Here is an 18,525-nt window from a genome sequence, read left to right on the forward strand (position 1 = left end):
ATGTAGTGTTGTTGTTAGGAGGAATAAACACACTACTACCCTAAACATGTAGTGTTCTTGTTAGGAGGAATAAACACACTACTACCCTAAACATGTAGTGTTCTTGTCAGTAGGAATAAACACACTACTGTATTAAACATGTAGTGTTTGTTGTTAGTAGGAATAAACACACTACTGCCCTAAACATGTAGTGTTGTTGTTAGTAGGAATAAACACAGAAGCGCCTGGGAGGAAGTGGACCAAGAAAGGGGAGGAGCCAAACCCGAGTTCCTGTTTCTACACAAAAAAAAGGAGGTGGTGCCCCCCAGAGGCAAAAGCAAAGGCCCACCAGAGGGCCCCGGCGCAAAGGTTTTGGAATCGCTGATTTAAACTGCAGTCCTGAAATGCTCATCGCACAATTGAACCAAGGCAGAGAAGAAACTATCTCTCATTTACACGCTCCATTAACCTCAGTGACACACAATCCCAGAGCACTAACTTACTCCATTAATCGTCGATGTCGGGCAGAAACCTTGTATTTCCTATTTTCAAACAGAAGTAGTGAAAATAGCAGATCTACAACGCTCACAACCCGTTTTTGGACATATGAGGGTTTCACCAAACAGAGATGTAATGGATCATCATTGTTGTTTATTTTGTTTAACTGCTTCTTCCTTTATCTCTATATACTGATCTGCCTGCGTGTCCTGGTAGGATAAACATTGTTACCGCCACTGGAGTTACGAAGACTGTCAGGTGCAAATAACAAAATGTTGTTATTTTGATTGTTCAAAAGCACAGAGGTGTATTCGTACCTACAGTTGAACATTTGTACCAAAGTAACTGCATTAAAGTAACAAAAAAACAAAAAAAAGGAAAACCCGGAACCCGTTTTTTGTGTAACACATAAATTGGCGCCCCTGCCTAAATTAGTCATCAGTGTGTTTGAAAGGAGAGATGATGTCCAAGTGCCGTCACAATCACTGTAACCTCTGTCTAATTATGTGACTCATTTCCAAAACACATCTGTGATATCTCTTGACAAACCAACAAATATTCACATTCTCAGTTGCCTATTATTAAGCATCTCTATTAGGCATATGGTATATATTGTATGTTGTATATTGTATTTTTTTTTAAGGGGTTGCATTGAATTCTGATGTCTTTCTATCATACTGTGTCTACAATACTTTTTTTCACTTGCCCTGTTATCTGCACGACTAAAACGACTTCTGTCCATAAGCCATGCCTGCCAAGAACGACTAAAACGACTTTTTAAAAAAAATAAAAAATACAAAATATTTTTTTTTTTTTTTTTTTTTTTTTAGATTTTTTTTTTTTTTTTTACCCAAAGACCAAGGAGATATGATTTTTCGAAGATATAGACTCCCATCCACTTCCTTGTTAACTTAAAACTTAAAAATTCTGTATCTCGGCTCCTGAGTACTTTTTTTTTTTCAATGAAAAATATGGCAGTGTTCAAACGTGGCCAGAAATAATTCTGGCAGTGAATGAGTTAACTGCTGAGCTGTCTTCGGTGACTAAATTTCCCTTGTGGGATGACTAAAGGTAATTATCTTATCTCTCTCACACACACAGGCTCACACACACACACACACACACACACACACCCACCCACCCACCCCAAGCACTTGACTCACTCATTGATGTACTGTGAGAAGATGAGATTGGGGGAGGTCCCTGGCAGGGTGGCGATGCCTCCTATGTTGGAGGAGTATGCAACCCCCAGACACAGAGCCTTGCACAGCATGCGCTCTCTGTCGCTCCTCTCATGGGGGCTCTCTGTGGTGACGGGCACCGTTATCTGCAACACACCATGTTTTATTAACACTGTTTACTCACGTTCACCTTGAATTAATCCTGAAATGTAGTAGTTGTTAGTAGGAATAAATTCAGAAGCACCCCGGGAGGAAGTGGACAAAGAAAAGGGAGGCGCCAAACCCAGTGGTGGCTTATCCAATGGGCTTGAGATGCTGAAGCACAGGGCACCAACCTTGGGGGGGGGCACCACACGGCGTGGAAAAAAAGAAACGGCGAAAAAACGCGAAATTTAGAAGCAGCGGCTGCTAAAGGAGCGCTACAACATTGAAACGCGCCGGTGAAGCGCTCATAATAATTTGATCATAAGATACATAAAAACAAGTTTTAAAGGTAGGTTAAGTGATATTTTTTGGTTAAAACAAAAAGTATTTTTGTTAAAAGGTTAAAATACTATATTCTGATAGTAATCATTGCTATAGAGTGTTTGTTCAGTAACAGGAGTCTCCCCATCTCTCCAGCTCTTTAATAAACAGAAAATACATTTTCCGGTAGGTGTCAAAATCTCAGCCAATCAGGAGAAAGTACCCATTTTTAAGCTTAACTTGTATAGTGTTCCAGTTCCAATTTTGTCTGCTCATTTCTTAGTGTCATCACTTCCAATTTCACTTGTTTAATCTATATCCTGATTGAGTTCTCTGTCCTGGTTCGATAAAATTGGAAATTAAACTGAAACGAAAATGCATTTTCTGTTTAATAAAGAGGTGGAGAGACAAGGAGACTCCTGTTACTGAACAAACACTCTATAGCAATGAGTACTATCAGAATATAGAGCTATTTAACACTTATTTTAACCAACGCAAATCACTTACCCTACCTTTAAGTTATTATGTACTCTTGTACCTGATAGTATAATTGCATTACAGTACAATGTGGTTGGGGATATTCACCTCCACATGATGAGATGATGGTTCATCACAGTGACCTTGTGCTTCTGGATACTGATCTGTACTGAGAGAGATAACAATGCTTGATCCAGGCCAGGGGTGATGCAACTTTGATGATGGAGAGGGCCACTATATTTCCACACTCACTCCAGAGGGCCACATTGCATATACTGTCGGGTAGACACCTCTTATCACCGTATTTTAACTTTTTTCGTAAATTAATGCTGTATTTCGCCATTCAATGTCACACAAAAGTAGCAAAAATAGCCGATCTACAAGCTCACAACGCGTCACAGTGTTTTGAGCATGTAGATCGGATATTTTTGCTATTTTTGAATTGGAATCCTGAAAAGGAACATTTTTATTTAAAGGAGCTACACCATGAATTTAAAAAATAATAATAATATTTGATATCATATTGTTTATGTCCCTCAAACGTTTTTCAAAAGGTTTGAGCCTAAATCAAGCCTCAGATATACTCATTCCAACTAACTTCTCTCTGGCTTATAAAGCACTTTCACCTGCAATACCACATTGTCCTGTTTGGCACGGGGCGCTATTGAGCCAGTTTGTATGCATGTTATGTCCTGGTTCTGTGTGGAAAAAGTAAAAAAAAAAGAAAAGAAAAAATTTAAAAAAAATTAAAAATGAAAAAAAAAAATATATATATATTTTTTTGATTTTTTTTTTTTGGTTAGATCTGAAAAACGGGAGGAATTGTTCCCAGACGTGACGTAGGGTGGGGGAACAAATCTGACGGACTGTTTTCAGACCAATTTACATAAAAACCACAGATAGCCTATGAAAGCCTGCATGCTCGAAGTCGGGTATTTGTTGGAACAGAAGAGAGGTGGGGGAGACCAAAAACACACAAAAATGAAGAAAAAGTTAAAATTCATGGTGTAGACCCTTTAATTTCAAATGCATTTAGTTATACTTATGGATCCTCATGTTAATAATAATAATAATAATAATAATAGCTGGAATTTATATAGCGCTTTTCTGAGTACTCAAAGTCGCTTTACAAAGCTAAACTAGGTAGAACACAATCAAAACAAAACAACTTTAATAAGAAAATACAGAGAATAAAAAGTTAAAAAATGCTACAGAAGGCCAGGGAATAAAACAAAGTTGAGACTAGGGTGGTAGGAGATCAGCTAGGTGGGGAAAGCAGTTCTGAAGAGGTGGGTTTTGAGGGAGGTTTTGAACACGGCAAGGGCGGGGGCGGTTTTGATGTGAGGTGGGAGTGGGTTCCAGAGGGTGGGTGCTGCAACAAAGAATGCCCTATCACCCCAGGTGCGCTTCGTTTTTTTGGTGGGGAATTTGAGGAAGTTGGCATCGCTGGATCTGAGGGAACGGGTGGGGACGTGGTTGTGAAGGAGGTCGGAAATGTATTGGGGTGCCTGGTGGTTGAGGGCTTGGTAGGTGGTGATGTGGTCTCTGGAGCGGGTGTGGGTGAGCAGGCGGGCGGCTGAGTTCTGTACATATTGGAGTTTTGTTAACTTTTACTAGTCATTTAAGCTACTAATATAGACTGAAGTAATTAAAGCGGGTCATGTTTGCATGTTTGGAATGGCAACAGCTGAGATCAATAATATGTCACTATTACGATATTAACCTGCGGGACGCATTAAGTGAAGGTGGGGGGCCGCATGTGGCCCCCGGGCCGCCAGTTGCCCGTGTATGACCTAGGCCGTATCTGCAGGCCAGTCAGCCAACCAATCAAAGCTGTGGGACGTTAATGACGTGTTGGGTGTTGAGGTGCTAGACATTTCAGGAGCCAAGTGGCTCACAGCCTGTGGGCACGTTCCAGAAAAATACTACGTCCATGGAGCCAAAAGAATATGGCACACGGCGGGCTTGTCCTACACAGTATGAATTAATTTAGCTTAACCCATTGAATCCGGGAAAGCATCCGTGTCATTCTTTTGATTTATTTGGCTATTCAAAAATAGCATATAATAGATATACAAGCTCATAGCGCGGCACCGAGTGCCGCGCTATGAGCTTGTATATCTGCTATTTTTGAAAAATCTTGAACATTTGTGAAATATTTTTGAATGTATATATTTTTAAAGCAAACATTTGTAACTCAAATCTTTGCTTCATGAGGGTCCCTGGAACAAAACATTTTGAGATGGGGGGTCCGCGGCCAAATACATAAAAAAAAAGCTTTCTAAATCCTAACAGTATGTTGCTATATCAGTGGTGCTCCAACTTTTCCATGACAAGGACCCCCAAAATGATATGTATTTAGCCGCTGACCCCCCCCCCCCCCCCATTTCAAAATAAGTAGTTCCAGGGACCCCCAGAAGCACAGATCGGAGTACATTTTTTTTCTTTAAAACATATATTATATATATTCAAAGATTTGCATACATTTTTAACAAATTTTCAAAAATGTGCAGATCTACAAGCTCTGTGCCACGCTATGAGCTTGTAGATCTGCTATTTTTGAATCGCCAAAGAGATGTTAAAATGACACAGATGCTTTCCCGGTGTTGACGGATTAAGATTGAATAATGTACTTCACATACCTCATGTTCTCCTCCATGTCAACATGCCCAGCGGTCTCTGCACAAATTACAGACATTAGTCAGTTAATGACTGATGCTAATGGCCGTCATTACAGACTCAAATTGTAGCCATTCTAGTCATTAACAGAAACACACTGAGAGAGCATGTACAACCTAGCCTATCTCTTCATTTTCATTGAGACGTTGAAGGTGGTATAAGTATATATTTTTTATGTTGAATTAAGTCTTAAATATTAACCATAGTAGGCTAATCGTTGCTATTATAGAGTGTTTGTTCCCGTCTCTCTCCAGCTATTTAGTAAACAGAAAATGATATTTTCAGGTCAGGATACTAATTTCCTCCAATCAGGATAGTGAGGGAGAGAACTTCTACAGGATACAGATTAAACAAGAGAAATTGGAAGCGATGACACAAATAAATGAGCTGGAACTGGAACTGGAACACTATAAAAAATTAAGCTGATAAATAGATACTCTCTCTCCTGGTTGGATGAAATTGGTAACCCACCTGAGACCCCTGTTACTGAACAAACACTCTATAGGAGTTCTCATGATTGATGGGCTAAATGATTGATAGTGCAGGAACCAAATGGACCCTTGTCTGTGACTGAGAGTTATGGGGGTCTGTGGCCTTCATGTATACAGAACTGGGGTTTGGTATACAACAAATCCCATAGTTAAGACAGGTAATTGAGTTAATACAAAGTGAATGTTTGTAGCCATGGAGTGGCTATACCGTTGAGCTCCAGCCCAGGGTTGTGGTGCTGGTGCTGGTGGGTGCCTGGTTGTGTCACCTCTGCCTCCTCAGGCCTCACAAGGTGCTGGATGACGGCCTCCACGATGGGCATGACCATGGTGACCGCCGACGTGTTGTGGACCCACATGGACAGGAAGGAGCACCCCGCCATGAACCCCAACAACAGCCTTATCATGGAGTGTTGGAGGGTTGAGGTGCAGCAGATAACATGCAATATTTTGGGAGAATTTTTCAAATGGTGATACAAGCGTGACATTTGCAGTGGTGGAAAAAGTACTCACACGTTTTACTCGAGTTGACGCACTCTGAGCTTGTAGATCTGCTATTTTCAAATGGCCGAAATGTATAGGGTTGAAGTGGTTAGTGTGTTTTGCGATAATAATAAAAGTCTAAAAAGTAACTAGTAACTAAAGTTTTCAAAGCATTGTAGTGGAGTAAAAGTACAAAATTTGCTTCTGTGATGTATGTATGTGATGATTATTATTACAAAAGATACATTACCCACTTCAGCCCTATATACATTTTGATACCAATACTTTTGTACATTTACTCAAGTAAATTCAGAATTTCTGACATGTACTTGTTTTTTCTTATTTTTTCCACCACTATGCATGACTCACCATGCAGGCTTGACCCCGACCAGAGTGATCAGCTTGAGAGCGATCCTCCGGTGGAGCCCCCACTTCTCTATGGAGGTGGCCAGGCAGATGACTCCTATCAACAGGAAGTGGAAGTCTTTGAAGTACACCCTCGCCACCTGAGACAGAGAGAGAGAGAGAGAGAGAGAGAGAGAGAGAGAGAGAGAGAGAGAGAGAGAGAGAGAGAGAGAGAGGATAAGAGACAGGAGAGGAGCCATGTAAAACACAGAGGGAGAGAGAAGAGACAAATAAGGAAAGAGATGTGAAAGCCGGGAGAGATGGGGGGAGAGAGGTTTATCATGATGTAACATACTGTGGCAAGGAGTCCATTTATGATATTCTTAATCCATCACAGATGATTTTGCCTCAATGCTATCTATGCTGGAAAGTGATGTTAACCCATTAAGGCCTGAGGTTCCGATTCTGCAAGTGTCTTCTAAATCCTAACAGTTTTTTTTAATAAACTTATGTTGCTATGTCAGTGGTTTTCAAACTTTTTCTATGTCAAGAACCCCAAAATGTATATGTATTTGGCCGCGGACCCTCATCTCAAAATATTTTGTTCCAGGGACCCCCAGAAGCAAAGATTTGAGTTACAAATGTTCGCTTAAAAATATATATATATTCAAAGATTTGCACAAATTTTCGAGAATCTTTAGAATGACAATCTGTTCTATAACCATTGCCGCCCTATCTGTGTATTTGGACCATAGAACTTAACTTCACTGCAGGAGTCTTGTCACAGATACCTAGTCAACAACTGTTCCAAGCAACAAAACATGTCCACCACTCTATTCTCTTTCTAGCTGGTTCAGCAAGACCATTGTTGTTGTCTATAAGTGTACCATGCCTGCCCTGTTCATAGAATATGACCATTCAAGGACAGCATTTGTTAGAGTGGAACACTATAAGAATGGACTGACAATGTCTTAATCCATTAAAACCGGGATATCTGTGTAATTTTCTTCAATTTCTTCATTTCTTTGGGCTATTCAAAAATAGCAGATCTACAAGCTACAAGAGTGGCGCGCTACAAGCTTGTAGATCTGCTTTTTTTTTTTATCGTTACAATTTGTGCAAATCTTTGAATATATATCCATATGTTTTAAAGCAAACATTTGTAACTCAAATTTTGCTTCTGGGGATTCTACAAATGTCTTCTAAATCCTAACGGTTTATTTGAAAAATAACGTACAGTATGTTGCCATAATATCAGTGCAAACCTTTTTCATGTCAAGGACCCCCAAAATGATATGAATTTGTCCACGGACCCCCATCTCAAAATGTGTTGTTCCAGGGACCCCCAGAAGCAAAGATTTGAGTTAAAAATGTATATATTAATATATTGAAAGATTTGCACACATTTCTACGATATTTTTTTTCCAAAAATAGCAGATCTACGAGCTCGTAGAACTGCTATTTCTGAAAAGCCAAAGAAATCTAAAATGACACAGACGCGTTCCCGGATTTCATGGGTTAATGCTCAGAAAATCTTCTTCAATAAATTGTACACGTCACCTCGTCATGTCTGGAACGTCATTATGTTCCATAATACTAACGCAAGACTATATGTCTCAAGTGGTTAACCCATTTAGACCTGGAACGCATCTGTGTCACTTATAGGTTTCATTGGCTATTCAAAAATAGCAGATCTACAAGCTCATAGCGCGGCACCGAGTGCCCCGCTATGAGCTTGTATATCTGCTATTTTTGAAAAATCGTGAAAATATTTTTTCCCGAAAAACTGTAGAAGCGGCCTCAGGTCTTAAGTGGTTAATGTTATAACATTCAAGCAATGATTTCTTTCCCTATAGAAAAGCTCCTTTTCAGGGAGCTTTTTCTTTCACTCACCTCAGAGGACGTCATGATGCCAAGGAGAGGGAAGAGCAAGGCCGGCAGCAGGGCAGTCACAGAGAGAGGCAACGCCTCCGTCACCCAATAGACGGCCATGAGAAACAGCACAAACGCACATTCTGACACCTACACACACACACACACACACACACACACTTAATACAAGAAACAATACAAGGACACAAATATTTACACGGTGTACTGTAAAAATGTACAGTCAGCTAATCTTGGACAATTAACCAAACACCCCTCGGGGTTTACAAGTGACGGCATCTTCGCCATATTTGGCGGCTGCCAATAATAGTTTTACTTTACTGGAGTATTTCCAATTTTCAGTACTTTTACTTCTACTCCACTACATCTCAGAGGCAAACATTATACTTTTACTCCACAAAAATGATTTGACAACTTTAGTTCCTTGTTACTTTGTAGATTTTGATTATTATAAAACATTCATTAACCACTTCAGCCCTATACACATTTCAACCATTTGAAAATAGCAGATCTACAAGCTCACAATGCGTCGCGACGTGACACATTGTGAGCTTGTAGATCTGCTATTTTCTAGATTTATATACATTTTATACAGTATACAAAACTTGTGAAATGGCATAATGAGTATACTTTTACTTTTGTACTTTAAATATATTTTGATACCACACCTTTGTACTTTTACTCAAGCATTTTTTTTTATTCCAGACTTTTACTTGTAACAGAGTATTTCTACATTGCAGTATTGATACGTTTACTTGAGTAAAGGAATTGAGTAATTTTTACACCACTGGTCAGTGTACAAATGGAACCAAACGGACCCTCAATAAGCCCAATGCATACTACACCAGAACAGGCGAAATGTTCTGTTGTACAACAGTGTTGACTGTTGAGTACTGCAGTGTCGAGTACTGAAAGCAGCCCGATCTACAAGCTCACAAGTGTGGGCTTGTAGATCGACTAACCTGTAAGGCCACTGTACTCGGTAGCCTGTAACTGTAACTCAGGTTAACTCAGGTTAGTGTACTCAGTCACGTTTACCCTACAGGCAGTAATCCTGACTGATAATGTATCAGTCAAGATTACTGCACTGTTGACCCGATAGCACACACAATGCCCTCATCAGTGGGCACTGTTGATTTCGTCGACTAAAACTATGACGAAACATTTTCGCGACTACTTTTTTTCACTGACGAAAACTAAATAGAAACGAAATAAAAACTAAGCTATGGTGACTAAAACTATATGACTAAAATGCATGTTGACAATTTTTGTCAACAAACAAAAACTAGAGTAAAATGTTAAGGAGGGACTAGTGGAGATCCAGTAGAACTAAAAGACAGAACTAAAAACGGTTGATTGCACTCATGGTGTCACGTTCCGAAAATAGCTGATCTACAAGCAGCTATTTTTGGCAAGCAGCTAAGTATGAATCAGCCTTTAAGACGCTATCACGGCCTGCTGAGATACATTTTAGTCCACTAAATTAACTGTAGATTTAGTCGACTAAAAATGGTATGATATTTAGTCGACTAAAACTAGACCAACGCTAAAACATTTCAGATGACTAAAAGGTGACTAAAACTAAATGAAATTTTATTCAATAGACTATGACTAAAATTAAATAAAAAAAATCTGTCAAAATTAACACTGTCAGTGGGTAACCTGCCTGGTTTGAATGTTTGAATGACTGTGTCATCCCTCTGCTCTCTGTCCGCATTTCCTGTCTCTCTCCGCTCGACTGATATTGTCAAATAAAGGCTTAAAGGGATAGTTCACCCAAAAATTACTTTTTTTCTATGGATTGTTTTGTTTTTGTCGCATTCCTAAGCCAATAATTTGATGACCGGCAGCGGTTCCGGTAGGAGACACAAAGAGTCTCCTTTGTATCTCCTACCGGAACCGCTGCCAAACGGTCCTCTGGTCATCAAATTATTGGCTTAGGAATGCGACTAAATATATATGTATATCCATGAATTCAAGTCTCCATGGGGTGACTAATCGATAGATTTTTTGGGTGAACTATCCCTTTAAACATGCCACCCCGGAAAATAACAAGATTGTTATTGTTAAAGGGATATTTCACTTTAAAAAAAACTTTGGGTCATTTTATCGTCTACTCAGGCTTTTGTCAGCCCTCCTAATACGCGAGGGTGCCGTGTTTTTTCAATAACTTTTTTCATTTATTTTTAATGTTTTTTTTATTGTATTTAATCTTTGTCATTTTTCCAAAAATAAATATTAAAAAGAAATGAAAAAAGTTAGCGCAAAAACACGGCCCCCTCGCGTATTAGGAGGGCAGGGTGAGTCACCAGAACCAACGACGGCTGTCGAATCTAACATGTTAGAAATGGAGTTATAATGGGTTTGTATAGGAAGGGGGCGTGTCTGATAAAATGAATATCAAATATCTAAATACTGAATAAAGCAACTTAAAAACGGTCTGGGGGGCTCACAAAAGCCTGAGTAGACGATAAAATGACCCAAGTTTTTTTAAGTGAAATATCCCTTTAAGCGTACTATACTGCATCACAAACTACCATCTGTCTCTTTACAAACAAGAATGGCAAAAGAATGTCACAGCGGCCTCCTGAACTACTGCCTGTCACCCTTGTTGAATTTTAAGTGACGGAGCTGAAGTAATAAAAGCGTGTGTATATTACAATGATGGGAACAGTTATTATTGCCATCTTGTTTTGGTTCTTTTTGGCCTTGAAAAAAATAATCAAACTGAATTCATACCAGCGGGAAACTGGCTTGGTGATTCGCTGCACCCTGAAAACAAGAATATCAATTTCAGAGGATAAGTAGAATCCAGTTAATGAAATTGACCTCTAGCTGCCTAGGGGGCTGTAATTGAAAAATGCCCTCGGTTTATTATAGTCAAACTAAATGGGATTTTGTTTTCCCTTGGTGGAAAAACATAGAACACACTATTTTCTTCTTCCAGGAAGTAGATCAATAGACGCCTACAGCATGTGTATCTGCAATAAGTAAGTACGTTTTATTTGTAGAGCTATACCTTTGCAGACAGTAATAGTCACAAAGTGCCTACCGTGTTTTAAAACAGGGGTCTTCAACGTTTTCAGGCCAAGGACCCCCTAGCTGAGAGAGAGATGAAGCAGGGACCCCCTCTATACTGTATAAAATTGTGTTTCAGATTTAACTTTTTTTGCTTACTTGGTCTGCTCTTTTATCCCCTCTACACCAAACACCTCTTTGCCAAAAAATAGCCGATCTACAAGCTCACAACGCCTCGCAGCGCGAGGCGTTGTGAGCTTGTAGATCGGCTATTTTTGGTAAAGTTCTCCTCAGAGGGATGCTAGGGTTCAAGTGGTTAAGGTAAAAAAGAAAATCATATCACACAGACATTTGGCAGACCCCCTGTAGCACCTCTGAGGACCCCCTAGGGGTCCCGGACGCCCTGTTGAAGACCCCTGTTTTAAAACACAAAAGCATATCATAATAATAAATCAAAAGACCAAATTAATAAAACAATCAATATTCAAACAACCGACCAATAAGAAGACAAAGCAAATCACAAAAGACAGGACACACACACAACCCAAAAAGCTGCAATCACACAATAACTAAAAGCCTGTTTTAAACAGGGGAGTCTTTAGCGGTCTTTTAACACTGTCAACAGAGGACAGAGCTCTTAGGTCCAAGGGGAGATTATTCCACAGTCTAGGGCAGTGGTTCCCAAACCGGGGGTAGAGGCCCCCAGGGGGGTCCCCACATTATTTTGGGGGGTCCCCAGATGATTAGCTTTATGTGCAATATTGTATTCTCACTCAACAGTAAACAAACCAGCATACAGTATAAGCAGTGGTGGAAAGCAAATAAGTACATTTACTCTACTACTAGTACTGTACTTAATTACAATTTTGAGGTATTTGTACTTTACTTGAGTATTTCCAATTTCCAATACTTTTACTTGTACTCCACTACATCTCAGAGGAAAATGCTGTACTTTTACTCCACTACAATTATTTGAAATATTTAGTTACTATAGTTACTTTGTAGATTTTGATTATTATTACAAAACTAACTAACTAACCAACCACTTCAGTCCAAACAGTATATACATTCCGGCCATTTGAAAATAGCCGATCTACAAGCTCACAATGCATCGCATTGTGAGCTTGTAGATCGGCTATTTTTAAAAGATGTTTATACATTTGAAAACTTAAAATGGGACATTCTACATAATGAGTACTTTTACTTTTGGTACTTTAAGTACATTTCGACTTTTACTTGTAACAGATTATTTCTATATTGGAGTATTAGCACTTTTACTTGAGTAAAAAGTTTGAGCACTTTTTCCACCCCTGAGTATAAGTGTATACAGGGTCTGCCTGCGTGTGAAGACGGTCTCACCTTGGTCCCGACAACCATAGGCAGAGGAAGCAGCACCAGTGGGGTGAAAACAAAGACAAGGACGTCCCGATAGTTCCATAACCTTCTCATAAATAACTGCCACATCTCTGCAGCATGTCACAACTCCTCCTCCTCAGCCGTAGAACAACAAAATGCCCCCGGACTGAAGCCTTATCTGTTCTGTTCCATGTATCATCCACCAGTTAACCGCTCATAAAAGTTTATTAGACACTGAACTTTTCAAGGAAAAAAAACAGGGGAAAAGAAAACAGGTCATCATCCTGGACACACAAAGGATTGGATGTCTATGCTGTCTCCTTAGTTTGACCTGCATTTATTATCACCCTTGACAATAAAACAAATCATGCGAAAGATATATTTTATTGTAAATATATTATTTTTTTAAATGTTTTTTATCCCACAATTTTGTAACCCATTTTTTCACCCAGTGCCAATTGCCTATGTAATCCTGGGCGCTACTCTCCCTCTGCCAGCCTGGGGAGAGCCCAGAACTGAGTTCATGCCTCCTTCGATGCATGAGGAGCTAGCAAGCCGCTTCTTATCACATGACAGGGGGGGGGAGTTTCCCCGTTGGAGCAAAATGACCACTGTGTGAATCAGTGGTGGAAGAACTACTCAGATATTTTACTTAGGTAAAAGTAAGCAATACCACAATATAAAAATACTCGGTTACAAGTAAAAGGCCTTTGTTCAAAATGGCAGTTGAAAACAAAGTACAAAAGTATTGGCATCAAAATATACTTAAAGTACCAAAAGTAAAAGTACTAAAATGTTTGAAAATAGCCGATGTGACGCATTGTGAGCTTGTAGATCGGCCATTTTCAAATAGCCTAGGTATACATTATTGCTGAAGTGGTTAATGTATGTTCTATAATACAATTATTTATACCTGCAATATCTGCAGTAACTAATAACTAAAGTTTTCAAATAATTGTAGAGGAGTATAGAAGTACAATATTTGCCTCTGAGATGTAGTGGAGTAGAAGTAAAAGTATTGAAAAATTGAAAATATCCCAGTAAAGTGAAAATACCTCACATTTTACTTAAGTACAGTACTTGAGTAAATATATTTAGTATACTTTATACCATTATGGTCACTGGTCAGTAGACCCTGTAAAATGTTATGTGATTGCATCGTGGTGGTTCATGTTTTGCACATGCAATCCTATGGTTGGTTGGGCAGTAGGAGACACATTGTGCCCATTTAGTTATATACTGTAAATCAGTGCTTCTCTAACTTTTTTCCCCCCACGGCACCCCTAAATTTGCATCGTTACTTTATATAGCACCTTATATTTATGTCATATTACAAAACGTAATATGTAAATCTTATACACACTAAGATACAGTATGTCATGAGGAAAACTTCATAGTATCCGTTTCCATTAAGTATACTTTATACATTTACATTTAACCCCTCAAACTTTTTAATTTCAAGGACCCCCAGTTTGGCATGCATATTAGGCCACGGACCCCCTTAACTCTCGACAGGAATGGAACCAAATGGACCCGACATTTGTACAATGTCAGAGTTACAGACCCGTAATTAAATGGGTGAAGTCGTCCTTTAAGTATTTTTAAAAGCATGCACTTTTAAAGTGTGCACTCCGATACTTTACTTCAAGTACCAATTTGACAGAGCAACTTTCAACATGTAATATTTGACCAGCATACTTTTACTCAACTACTGGGGTTGATTCAGTACTTTTACTTTTAATAAATCGTAGTGTATGATCTGCTGAATGCTGACTGTTACAAACACACGTCTGACTCACTTTACTCTCATCATCTTTAATAAGATCAAATACATCAACAGACATCATCACTGTCACAGAGAAACTATAGAATTCAAACCTCCATATCCATAAATGACAAACATTACAATATAAAACATGTTATCAGTAATAATCATATCAAACATGTCACCATTATACCAATAGAATTACAAACTGATTGTTTATAGTTATACACTACAACATGAAAGTATGTTATCAGGAATCATTTTATCTGTTAAACAATCGTAAAGCATGATCTGTCTGTCTGTCTGTCTGTCTGTCTGTCTGTCTGTCTGTCTGTCTGTCTAAAATACCAACGTTCTGATCTGTGTCACTCTGTGGTTTTACAGTGACACAGATCTTCCCTGGTAACATCTTCAGAGACCTACCATCATCATCAACAGTCAAAATGAATGGAAACAGTGTCTCAGTGAAGGTGTGTGTGAAGGTGTGTAGGTGTGTGTCAGAATCAGGATCAGAGAAGGACAGCCGTCCTCTGTTCCACTCCAGCTGGACTCTGTTCCAGTCCAGCTGGACTCTGATCCTCCGGGGTTTCTGATTCACTGAGAGAACAGTCCACTGATAAGGCTCTGATGAGAATTGTATGTATTCACCCTCAATGCACCGCATAAACCATCGTCCACTCCCTCTCCCTCCCTTCCTCTGGTGAGACTCCACACACACACCTACTTCCCAGCATGTATTGTCTCCAACCTCAACATCCCAGCTGTGAGATCCTGAGTTAAAGCCCTCAGAACCCAGCACTCTGAACCAGTCCTTAAACCTCTCTGGGTTGTCAGGAAGCTGCTGTTCCTCTCCACATCTCACACTGGTCAGATCACCAGACACCATGAGTCCAGGACTAGCAGTGTTGGGGTCCAGGATGACAGGAGTGTAGGAGACAATGTCCTTCATCTTGTCCCAGACGCTGAAGGTCAGGTTCTTCAGGTGTTTGGCCTCGTCTATCAGGGCTCCTGATAGTTCTGAGACCGGCGGTGGGTCCTGCAGGTCGAGCTGGACTCCCTCCATCGTGGTCTTGTAGTTCTGCAGGAATGAGACGTGGTCGTCCGCTCTCAGCTGGTCCACAGCAGCTTGGATTGCGTTGGAGAGGGTTTCCATTTGTCTGCTCAGACCCTCAATCCTCTCCTTCATCTTCCGACTCTTCTGAGCCTCTTCCTCCCGCAGAGAGGCGATCCTGGCCTTCTCTTCCTCCTCTAGGAACCGACGAAGATTCTGAAACTGTTCCTTAATCTGTGTCTCTGTGTTCCTGGCCTGAACCTTGATGTGATTTTCCGTTTTGTCGTAACTTCTTTTTACTTTATCAAAGACCTTCAGTTTCACCTTTAAATGCATCAGTGATTTGCAGACATTCTGTTTGCAAAGTCCAGACGCTTTGTCCACGGGTACGAACTCGTGTCCGGCGTGTTTCTTGGAATGGCGACACACGACACACACTGGCTGTCGGTCTTTAAAACAGAAGAGCTTGAGCTTCTCACCGTGTGCGGTGCAGAGGACCTCAGAGCTCACCGACGAGCCCATTTTGTCTGCCGGTCACACACCTGATCTGGAATGTTCTCTGAGGCTGTTACACCAGAGGAATACTAGAAGACAAAACAACAACAATAACATTATGAGTATCAACAGTATTAGTAGTTATAGTAGTCGTAGTGTTTGTAGCGGTTGTAGCATTCATAGTAACAGTAATAGTTTTAGCACTTCTTAATAATCTTCCTGTTCTTACCTCAGTGGAGACTGTATCAGATAACAGTCTGTCGGTCTGCCAGGTTGTTCAAATGATCCGCCCGTCTATTGATTGATCTAATTATTGACTGATTGATGTCTGCCTCTCCGTTTGTTTCGCGTGTCGCAGTCTCTGACTGACGAGTGGATCTCAGTCTCACAAAAAGGCTGACCGGCTGAAAAAAATGGACTTTGATTAATTTTCTTGTGCTAACAGTAATGTCACACAAACAAACACACACACACACACACACACAGTACATGTATCTACGAATCACACTTGCTATGCAATAGATAGATCTCCATGTAAATGTATTTGAGTAACCGAATTAGCGGACACAACTCAGACCCACGTCTTTGATGGTGACACAATACAAACACACTCTAACACTTTTAGGCCAGTAGGCCAGCAAGCCAGTAGTTTATAAACATAGAAAAGGAAACAACAGCAACGCAATGACAAATTACTGAGATGAAATATACTCACACAACTATAAAACATATCAGAAACATACATTTATCGTAGTGTAAACACGCTCTCAATTCTTACCGTCAGTCTCTCGGAGCTCACAATGGGAAATGACGAACGCAGCAATAACACCCTGGTAACTAGTAACACTGATGCATGCGTAGAATACTTTGTCCTGTTAGTGAGCATTATCTCTATTTATGTGGGTTCGGCCTACCCATGTGGGTGTAACCTTCTGTTGATTAATCATGCGACTTGTGTATTATTTCCCCAGCTCCTCATCTGACCTAATCAATCAACACTCATGTGACTCTCATCTGACCTAAGTCCCCCGCTGTGGACCCCAGCACCACAGGTCAGAGCAGTGGCCTTTAGAATCTGTATGATATGTGTACCTATTATGATTAAATATAAACTAGAAAGGTGTGCTCCTCTGAGTGCGGGTCTCCGCCAGGCCGGGTTGTCTACCTAGGGCCCGCAAAATTGGAATGGAATCTGAAAAATCGGATCGATACAGCTTGATCACATGGCTCCAGAGATAATGTGTACCAATATGTGTGAGTTTTGGACAGTGGTGGAAGAAGTACTCAGATATTTTACTTAAGTAGAAGTACTGTAGCAAAACCACAATATAAAAAATACTCTGATAGAAGTAAAAGGCCTGTGCTCAAAATGTTACTTGAGTAAAAGTAACAAAGTATTGGCATCAAAATATACTTAAAAGTACCAAAATTAAAAGTACTAAAATGGTTGAAAATAGCAAATTGCGAGGCGTTGTGAGCTTGTAGATCTGCTATTTCAAACCGTCTAGGTATAAAATAGGGCTAAAGTGGTATATGGTTTATGATATAATAATTTATATCTGCAAAGTAACTAGTAACTAAAGTTTTCAATTAATTGTAGTGGAGTAAAAAGGGGGACAAGTATAGCAAATACTCTTTTTAGCGTTTCCCAAGAACTGACACTAAAACAATTAACCTTTTATCAAAGTTTTGGGGAAACTGGGTTTTATAATGTTTTTCCCCCATTCAATCTTTTGTCCCAAAGTGATAAATGAAAGCAGCCACTTGCCCTTTATTCTTTTAATTACTAAATCCCATCCCGTTCCACTGTTAATTTCTCATCCGTGACAACGAATTTAAATGCTTTGAACTTTTTCACAAAAAGCCAGGCTAAAATCAGCTTTCAAAAGGCTTAACGTGTGATATTAAAGCTCTATGTTTGATGTATGATTATTTTGGCTGTGATCAAAGCAGTCTGCCGTAGACCTTTGAGGTGATGCTGAAATTTGAAATACATGTATGGGAGTCTGTCAGATATTAACCCATTCAATCCGGGAACGTATCTGTGTCAAATAGCAGATCTACAAGCTCATAGCGCGGCACTCAGTGCCGCGCTATGAGCTTGTAGATCTGCTATTTTTGAATAGCCAAAGACATCTAAAATTTCACAGATGCGTTCCCGGATTGAATGGGTTAAGGTGTAATTGGTGTGGTGCAATTCTTTTCTTTTGTGTGAGTAGTTTGATTGATCAATCAAGTCCGTAATTGGTAAAAACTGATGAAAAGTATGTCAAGAATATTTGTGTCCATCTCTGAAATATGTGCACGTTCCAGCAGTAAGCCAATGCAATCAAATGAAGTCAAAACACAAAGCAA

General features: G+C 39.8%; 1 protein-coding gene across 1 annotated transcript in view; it reads right to left on the bottom strand.

The window, feature by feature from the left end:
• slc13a1 (solute carrier family 13 member 1) overlaps positions 1-12,967 on the bottom strand; it is a gene marked incomplete at both ends in the record, with an annotated part of 30,850 nt that extends 17,883 nt beyond the window's left edge. The window contains 7 exons of the mRNA XM_084059635.1: positions 1,641-1,804; positions 3,917-4,145; positions 5,243-5,279; positions 5,979-6,166; positions 6,620-6,756; positions 8,489-8,617; positions 12,863-12,967. Of these exons, the coding sequence (XP_083915761.1) occupies positions 1,641-1,804; positions 3,917-4,145; positions 5,243-5,279; positions 5,979-6,166; positions 6,620-6,756; positions 8,489-8,617; positions 12,863-12,967 (989 nt within the window). The remainder of the gene's footprint in view (positions 1-1,640; positions 1,805-3,916; positions 4,146-5,242; positions 5,280-5,978; positions 6,167-6,619; positions 6,757-8,488; positions 8,618-12,862) is intronic.
• Positions 12,968-18,525: the final 5,558 nt, after the last annotated feature.

This window comes from Gymnoscopelus microlampas, assembly GCF_963454915.1.
Source record: "Gymnoscopelus microlampas genome assembly, chromosome: 6".
NCBI lineage: Eukaryota > Metazoa > Chordata > Actinopteri > Myctophiformes > Myctophidae > Gymnoscopelus > Gymnoscopelus microlampas.